The sequence below is a fragment of the Osmerus mordax genome, chromosome 16 (genome assembly GCF_038355195.1).
Source record: "Osmerus mordax isolate fOsmMor3 chromosome 16, fOsmMor3.pri, whole genome shotgun sequence".
Taxonomy (NCBI): domain Eukaryota; kingdom Metazoa; phylum Chordata; class Actinopteri; order Osmeriformes; family Osmeridae; genus Osmerus; species Osmerus mordax.
The window spans coordinates 14588852-14598424 of NC_090065.1; the positions used below are offsets into that span (position 1 = coordinate 14588852).

At 46.3% G+C, this 9573-nt stretch overlaps 1 protein-coding gene across 1 annotated transcript; it reads right to left on the reverse strand.

Moving 5' to 3' along the window:
* Positions 1 to 2217: 2217 nt before the first annotated feature.
* On the reverse strand, positions 2218 to 3203 carry LOC136959433 (uncharacterized). The gene is made up of 4 exons (XM_067253763.1): positions 3028 to 3203; positions 2811 to 2906; positions 2588 to 2695; positions 2218 to 2472 (listed from the first exon to the last, which is right to left on the reverse strand). Exons 1-4 carry the CDS (start codon positions 3196 to 3198, stop codon positions 2326 to 2328), a joined length of 522 nt encoding a protein of 173 aa, XP_067109864.1. The 5' UTR covers positions 3199 to 3203; the 3' UTR covers positions 2218 to 2325.
* Positions 3204 to 9573: the final 6370 nt, after the last annotated feature.

The window sequence follows — 9573 nt, forward strand, 5'->3', positions numbered from 1 at the left end:
GCAGAGGATGCTGCAGAACGTTGACTCCACATTTTGACTAATGCACCCATTCATACAGACACTCACATACTTAAAAACACACTCTCATAGTAACACACACACAGCTGTAAGAGGGCCCAGACTACCATGGGCTGTAGGAGGGCCCAGACTACCACTTGCTGTAGGAGGGCCCAGACTACCACGTGCTGTAGGAGGGCCCAGACTACCACTTGCTGTAGGAGGGGCCCAGACTACCACGTGCTGTAGGAGGGCCCAGACTACCACTTGCTGTAGGAGGGCCCAGACTACCTAGTGCTGTAGGAGGGCCCAGACTACCACTTGCTGTAGGAGGGCCCAGACTACCACTTGCTGTAGGAGGGCCCAGACTACCACTTGCTGTAGGAGGGCCCAGACTACCACTTGCTGTAGGAGGGGCCCAGACTACCACTTGCTGTAGGAGGGCCCAGACTACCACTTGCTGTAGGAGGGCCCAGACTACCACTTGCTGTAGGAGGGCCCAGACTACCACTTGCTGTAGGAGGGCCCAGACTACAACGGGCTGTAGGAGGGCCCAGACTACCACTTGCTGTAGGAGGGCCCAGACTACAACGGGGTGTAGGAGGGGCCCAGATTACCACTTGCTGTAGGAGGGCCCAGACTACCACTTGCTGTAGGAGGGCCCAGACTACAACGGGCTGTAGGAGGGCCCAGACTACCACTTGCTGTAGGAGGGCCCAGACTACAACGGGGTGTAGGAGGGGCCCAGACTACCACTTGCTGTAGGAGGGCCCAGACTACAACGGGCTGTAGGAGGGCCCAGACTACCACTTGCTGTAGGAGGGCCCAGACTACAACGTGCTGTAGGAGGGGCCCAGACTACCACGTGCTGTAGGAGGGCCCAGACTACCACGTGCTGTAGGAGGGCCCAGACTACCACGTGCTGTAGGAGGGGCCCAGACTACCACGTGCTGTAGGAGGGCCCGGTAGATACAGATGGGCTGAGGTTTCCATCTAGTGGTGAGACAAGAAACTGCAACCCCTGGCCTCAAGAGATCCTACCATGGGCTGTTACCTGTGGTGGAGTTCTTAGCCTGGCTAAACTCAGGACAATGGCACGGCCTCATCTCGGAGGGCTCACTAATCTCCCTGTGACACCTCTCACAATATATACTGGCCCTGGCGAACACAGACAAGCACACAGAGATAGAGATGTGATATATCCTGGCAGTGAGCTGAAAGTATTTGAGTTTGTGAGTCCTGGTTAAAGAGGAGGATTCACCAGGAAACCAACGAAGAGGGACGAAAAGATTTATTTTTCTGTGATAACGCGATGAGATAACTGACGTGAAACCATACTGATGTGTGGAGATCTGTGTGTGAGTGTGTGCAGGTCTGGTAGTGTATCTGTGTGTATGTGTTTGAGTGTGTTTGCAGGTCTGGCAGTGTATGTGTGTGAGTGTGTGTGCAGGTCTGGCAGTGTATCTGTGTGTATGTGTGTGAGTGTGTGTGCCGGTCTGGTAGTGTATCTGTGTGTATGTTTGTGTGTGTGTACCTAAACACTGTGTTCGAGTCCTCTGTGTCTGTCACTGGGGATCAGACAGGCTAATGCTGTCTGCATCTCCAAGGTTATAGAGGTAGACACACATAGCCAGGCTGCCCACTCTCCAACACACCAAGACAATCAGGTCTCAAGTGCAACTTTGTTCAAAAATGTCAAAGGTCCCATCCTTTAGAGTCGGTCTCTCATCTTCAGACACAAACACACGCACGTCTCTGTGTTTGTGGGAACAAAGCTACTATGGCTCTCTGCTGGTCGTCCCTCATCACATAACAGCCCTTGTAGAAGGTGACCTGGTGGTCATATATATCATTGTGATTTGTAAAGTTCATGACCTATCACAGCACATGTATCTCCCTGAGGTAATCCAGCGCCATATTGTTCTGCAACCTGAGCTTCCATTACCTACCCTGCCTTTAAAGTTGTTCCTGTTTAACTTCAGTTTCCAGTGTGGACAAGTTACTGTGACTTTTCTTTAGCTTGTCTTGTATGGTGGGCACAGGTGACTGTGGAGGGGTGAAAATGCCAAAAAAAAAAAATTCAGCACAGCTTTACAGTAAACATATTTGTTTTTGGAATAGTTAATATCGGTAAATGATTCATATGTTGTCTGTATTTAGTCATTACATCAGTCCCAAGATGTCATGTTCTTGATTTGAAATAAAATAATGTGACGATCATTCATTCTGAGATTCTTTATTAGTGTGATAAAAAAATTGTAAATCAACAGAAAATGTAGATGAAATTCCAACAAATATATATTTTTTTTATCCGGTTGTACGTGTTTTTTATGCTGTTTGAGTTCCTCCATTTCCTTTGTTGCCCCCCCCAGCGATGGAGGATCCACCCCCAGGACGGGAACCCCCCTTGGATCCCTTGGATCCCTTGGAGCTGGAACCCTTTCCAGACTTACTCCTCCTCATCCTAATCTTCTGCTGCAGTTAGGAACACAAAGCAAAAATATCCAGAAGGTAAGCCATTTCAGTCAAAGGTAACACATTTCAACACTGACATTTTAAAAATGATTATGTATTATATGTTTAGACCTACCTTTAAAGCCTCCTCTTTCTCCATGGGCTGACAAGACATTTTGGAGGTATCAATGTTGCTGGCATCCTGGACTGCATGGCTAACCACTAGGTTGCATGACAATACTTGCTGCAGTGAGGAATTTGTGTATTATTTATAAACAGTGGGGGATTCTCTCATCCCATGCTGATATCAGTAGATTGAGTTTACATTTCTTCTTTTTGTCTCGAATAGTTGATCTTACCCCATTCTGCTTCAGAGGGCATGGCATGCCTTGCTGTGCCCCATCGCACACAGTCTCCATTGCAACGAAACTCAGCCTTTTCTCTGCAGAGTTCAACTGGGAAAACACAACAAAAAAGGACTGAATAATGCATAGTCTGGACAATCATAAAACAACATTTTGTAACAGTTGTATACGATTTTGGTGTGCGCCAATTCTCTTCCGTCATTGTACTTACAGTGTCCTCTTGGAGTTCTTCTAGAAGTGGACGGAAAGTGCGTCGGTCAGCATCTCCACTGGCAAACAGGCCTGATAAGACGTCCTCATAGCTGAGCTCAGATGGTGTCTGGGCCTTCACCAGCAGGATGGCCACCGACAGCAAAAAGTAGGATTGGATCTGAGTCTTCATCTTGAACTGTTGTCTGTCTCCAGCACTGAAAGTCTCCACAGTTTTATACTCTCTCCTCGCTCAAAAAAGCCCAGTATTGAGCAAGCCGGATTCAGGAAAATGTGTGTTTTGGGGCACTCCATGGCTGCTGGCCAGGGTTAAAAGTTCAAACACATCCTACTGTTTTGCAACCAAACCTCTAATCACTATACTGGCACATCACGGATTGATTTAACCTGCTTTCTATTTGTCAAACAGCCTGTAGGGACAGCTGTTCCAGATGGTTCTCCCTAAACTGGAAATTTACCGTAAAGGATAAACAGCCCTTTTGAGCTGTCATTACAAACATTCTAATGTTTTGCAATCACAGGCAGCCCAAGTGGATAGACCTTGACTGGAACTCTTGCACTGGCTAGTATGCAAGTTATCTTTCTGTAGCTTAAAAATCTTGGCCACTACAACCAGATCCTGAATACTGACGACACAGTAACACAATCTCCTCACAAATCTGTTGAGTTTTCCACAAGTTTCTATTTCCAGTCTCATTCATGTGTCGCATTTAAAGTTGAAAACACGTGTTCATTAGTGCCATCTACTGTTCAGAAATCAGTTCTGGATCTTTTTAAATAACCCACCCCCCACCCCCCCCCCCACACACACACACACACACACACACACACACACACACACACCAAAACCAAGTTGGCTCGGGGCCCATCAAACAGTTGTGCCCAAGAGTCTGTAAGTTGATTATTCGGGCCTGCTCCTCGATTGGTTGTGTCGAAATGAGCCGCAACGGGCATAGGACAAGAACACTATTCCTACCACATCTATTTTCAATACTTCTTTCCCCACCACTGTCAAAATGACATAACATTTTACATTTACATTTAGTCATTTAGCAGACGCTCTTATCCAGAGCGTCTTAACCATGCCTCTGGGTGGGGCATGGTGATACCAGCCTTACACAATTATACTGGTGTCTCCTGGCCTGTCCTCCCCTTCCTCATTTCCTCTCTCTCTCTCCATTCTTCCATGTCTCTTCTTATGTCATCCACAGGGGTATTTTGCTAGCCTCCTCTCCCAGGCGTGGGTATAGATGATGGACACAAACATGTCCTGCGACATATACGCCGCGTGAACACCGTCATTCAATATGAGGCAGACCTTTTGAGCCTCCTTCTATAAGAATCAGATCACCATATATGTTGTGGAGAACGTCACTTATTCGGTCTCACACTGATGTTCTGGGAATGTGTGTGTGGCAGGCATGTGGTGGTGGTGGTGGGGGCGGGGGGGGCAGAGGATGCTGCAGAACGTTGACTCCACATTTTGACTAATGCACCCATTCATACAGACACTCACATACTTAAAAACACACTCTCATAGTAACACACACACAGCTGTAAGAGGGCCCAGACTACCATGGGCTGTAGGAGGGCCCAGACTACCACTTGCTGTAGGAGGGCCCAGACTACCACATGCTGTAGGAGGGCCCAGACTACCACTTGCTGTAGGAGGGCCCAGACTACCTAGTGCTGTAGGAGGGCCCAGACTACCACGTGCTGTAGGAGGGCCCAGACTACCACTTGCTGTAGGAGGGCCCAGACTACCACTTGCTGTAGGAGGGCCCAGACTACCACTTGCTGTAGGAGGGCCCAGACTACCACTTGCTGTAGGAGGGCCCAGACTACCACTTGCTGTAGGAGGGCCCAGACTACCACTTGCTGTAGGAGGGCCCAGACTACAACGGGCTGTAGGAGGGCCCAGACTACCACTTGCTGTAGGAGGGCCCAGACTACAACGGGGTGTAGGAAGGGCCCAGATTACCACTTGCTGTAGGAGGGCCCAGACTACCACTTGCTGTAGGAGGGCCCAGACTACAACGGGCTGTAGGAGGGCCCAGACTACCACTTGCTGTAGGAGGGCCCAGACTACAACGGGGTGTAGGAGGGGCCCAGATTACCACTTGCTGTAGGAGGGCCCAGATTACCACTTGCTGTAGGAGGGCCCAGACTACCACTTGCTGTAGGAGGGCCCAGACTACAACGGGCTGTAGGAGGGCCCAGACTACCACTTGCTGTAGGAGGGCCCAGACTACAACGGGCTGTAGGAGGGCCCAGACTACCACTTGCTGTAGGAGGGCCCAGACTACCACTTGCTGTAGGAGGGCCCAGACTACAACGGGCTGTAGGAGGGCCCAGACTACCACTTGCTGTAGGAGGGCCCAGACTACAACGGGGTGTAGGAGGGGCCCAGACTACCACTTGCTGTAGGAGGGCCCAGACTACAACGGGCTGTAGGAGGGCCCAGACTACCACTTGCTGTAGGAGGGCCCAGACTACAACGGGGTGTAGGAGGGGCCCAGACTACCACTTGCTGTAGGAGGGCCCAGACTACAACGGGCTGTAGGAGGGCCCAGACTACCACTTGCTGTAGGAGGGCCCAGACTACAACGTGCTGTAGGAGGGGCCCAGACTACCACGTGCTGTAGGAGGGCCCAGACTACCACGTGCTGTAGGAGGGCCCAGACTACCACGTGCTGTAGGAGGGGCCCAGACTACCACGTGCTCTAGGAGGGCCCGGTAGATACAGATGGGCTGAGGTTTCCATCTAGTGGTGAGACAAGAAACTGCAACCCCTGGCCTCAAGAGATCCTACCATGGGCTGTTACCTGTGGTGGAGTTCTTAGCCTGGCTAAACTCAGGACAATGGCACGGCCTCATCTCGGAGGGCTCACTAATCTCCCTGTGACACCTCTCACAATATATGCTGGCCCTGGCGAACACAGACAAGCACACAGAGATAGAGATGTGATATATCCTGGCAGTGAGCTGAAAGTATTTGAGTTTGCGAGTCCTGGTTAAAGAGGAGGATTCACCAGGAAACCAACAAAGAGGGACGAAAAGATTTATTTTTCTGTGATAACGCGATGAGATAACTGACGTGAAACCATACTGATGTGTGGAGATCTGTGTGTGAGTGTGTGCAGGTCTGTTAGTATATCTGTGTGTATGTGTGTGAGTGTGTGTGCAGGTCTGGCAGTGTATCTGTGTGTATGTGTGTGAGTGTGTGTGCCGGTCTGGTAGTGTATCTGTGTGTATGTTTGTGTGTGTGTACCTAAACACTGTGTTCGAGTCCTCTGTGTCTGTCACTGGGGATCAGACAGGCTAATGCTGTCTGCATCTCCAAGGTTATAGAGGTAGACACACATAGCCAGGCTGCCCACTCTCCAACACACCAAGGCAATCAGGTCTCAAGTGCAACTTTGTTCAAAAATGTCAAAGGTCCCATCCTTTAGAGTCGGTCTCTCATCTTCTCAGACACAAACACGCACGTCTCTGTGTTTGTGGGAACAAAGCTACTATGGCTCTCTGCTAGTCGTCCCTCATCACATAGCAGCCCTTGTAGAAGGTGACCTGGTGGTCATATATATCATTGTGATTTGTAAAGTTCATGACCTATCACAGCACATGTATCTCCCTGAGGTAATCCAGTGCCATATTGTTCTGCAACTTGAGCTGCCATTACCTACCCTGCCTTTAAAGTTGTTCCTGTTTAACTTCAGTTTCCAGTGTGGACAAGTTACTGTGACTTTTCTTTAGCTTGTCTTGTATGGTGGGCACAGGTGACTGTGGAGGGGTGTCTGGAGGCTGTTGGTATGTCAAGGGCTTCAGAAACTGCACTGTTACAGTTTTACGTGTAAGTCAAATTAAATACTGTATTCAATAAACAAAGAAATAGTACCTCTGTGCTGGACTGAAGCATGACCTTTTCCATGGTTACTGATTATGATGGACAAAGGTATTGGGACACCTGACCATCACACCAAGATTATTTTATTTTATGTCTCATTCCAAAATTAAAGGCAATATTATGGAGTTATAACATATGGAGTTCAGTTATAGCCCCCATGTAGCAATAACAGCTGTCTCTTCTGGGAAGGCTGTCTATGACAGTCTAGAGTGTCTGTGGGATCTAGTGTCCCCTTCAGCCACAAGAACATGAGGGAGTTTGGGCACTGCTGTTGGGTGCCCAAACTTCCTATAACTGCTCATCTTGCAGTTTAGCAAACAAGTCGAATTGCAAGACAGTAATATTTGGGTGTAATACAACTTTAAACCTAAAAGTAGTTAGTATTTGGTGGACTATTGGTTGTACAGTTGTCCGGTAAACAGATTACCTACCACCATTGCTAGTAAAACATTATTTTATTTTTTATATATGATCTGGAAAGAATTGACAACAATCAAGCATGAATGTTGGAAAAATCCTTTTAGTAAGATTTCATTGACATAAACAAACCATTCTACCTGTTACATGCATTTGTCCACCTGCGCAAAGTAAGTAAGTACATGACAGGTAATGAGACATCAGGTGAGCAACATCTTGAGAAGATATTCCACTGGTGTAATGCTGCTGGCATCCAAGGACATGGACACAGACCTGACACAGGAGAATGTAAAAATGTCCATGACAACATTTTAGGCAATGGCCTTACTTGTATCCATTTAATGATAGACTTTGATTCACAATAGGCCTGGACTAGAACTCAAAATAATTAAATGAGTATGTTGTGGCATGTTCATGGTAATCACAATGAATTGTCACCATCGGTGTCTTGTATTTGATGTATTTACAGAAGAAGCCTTGAAAAATGTCATTGTGACAGTGCTGTGCTTCTCCGTATTGCTTGTTTTGAGGTGTGTGTGTGTGTGGGGGGGGATGAAAGCCATTTCATTTTTTCATCATGTTAGTGTTTCTTCTCTCACACACACACACATGTATTCACACTCAACATACATGTATTTCCCTTTTCATAAAGGTTCAATAGTCAGCTACAATTCCTGGGCAGGCACAAGGCACCCAGCAGCATTTAATGGTCATATTGCCATGGTTACAGAAACAAAATGGCGGCTGAATGACAGACAGACACAAATATCGGATATTTAATGTCAGTTCACAACTAACTAATTTTGTGAAAAAATCTGGCCTTGACCAATTACAATACCACCAATTTAAAAACATAAGTATTTGAATGTATTTGATTCGATTCAAAAGTTAGTCAGGACTTGTAGGACTGGTCCACTTGTTTTACACTGGTTAAAAAGTGCACCTAAAGCATGACTTGGGTTCGGGTTTTTTCCATTTACATATCTGGAAAAATACATGGCATTCATTGACTTGAATGAATCTGTCAAAAAAAAGGAAGTTTTATTGCTGAATTAGTATGAAGTGATTCCAACACAACATTCCCTTCATGCCGGCTTGAAAAAATTAGGGGCTTGACATTTGGCTCTTTACAACATGGAGCAATACAGTACCAATACTTTAGCATCTTAACACCTGTGCTCAAACTAAACGGATGACATGCTGGATACAGAAGTAAGCCAGTTAAAGCATGAAGCATGACACCTCCCCCTACTTATTTCCAAATAGCTCTTTAAATGTATAGGTGGCCTAATAAAACCAAGTCACTGGGACTTTGAAAGAACCTGTGTGCTAAGCATTGTACCGCTTTTATATAAACGTTCAACCAAAATGTGCCAAACAAGGTACTAAACCATATTCTACTGGATTGCCCCTGTAATCATTCAAGAGACCAAACGAGGGGATTTAGCACTGTGCAGAAGCAGCTGTACCCACATGGAGGCAGATGACCCTTACATAGCTTAAACATCATATTGCTAATTTACATTTAAAAAGGTGACAAAACAACAATGGCCATAGTAAAACCAACCTCAGTAAAAAAAAAAAAAACACGGGTCAGAAATTAAATTTGTCAAGCTTGCATGATATGCTTACTTTCGTACTACATAATGGCCAATAGTTACTTGGATTTTACACATCAGGAGTAAAGGAAAGAGATTTTATAAAATGTTCATTCTCGATAAAGACTTGTTCTTTTGAAAAATACAGAGACCAGGAATGAGAACTTTTCAATGTAAAAAGTAGTGTGTAACAGTGCTCCAGTAAGTGGACAGTATGTAAAAAATAAAAATAAAAAAATAAAGGAAAGTGCATCCCTGGATCATGTTTCAAGCCTCAGCTTGCCTGAGGACGTCGTGTTTCTTAGTCACGGTCTGTGACACCCTCAAAGCCACAGAACCCACCCTTTCAAATTAAAGTATGGCTGATAAAAACAAATACAAAACAAATACAAATCACATTTAAAAAACCCAACAAAGCCGTTACATGTAAGCAGCAGTGCACGTTTGCCAGATGTAGCCTCTTCCAAGGCCCCCACTCAAGATCCCCACGTGAAATGTTAAATTGGACGTTTGCATCTTTAAACGCTTTCTATAGGATTTCTACCTCAGTATAAACAATATGTACATGTTGGAGAGGGCAAACGCCGTCTACCATCTCTAATTCACAGTTAGCAACAGATATCGA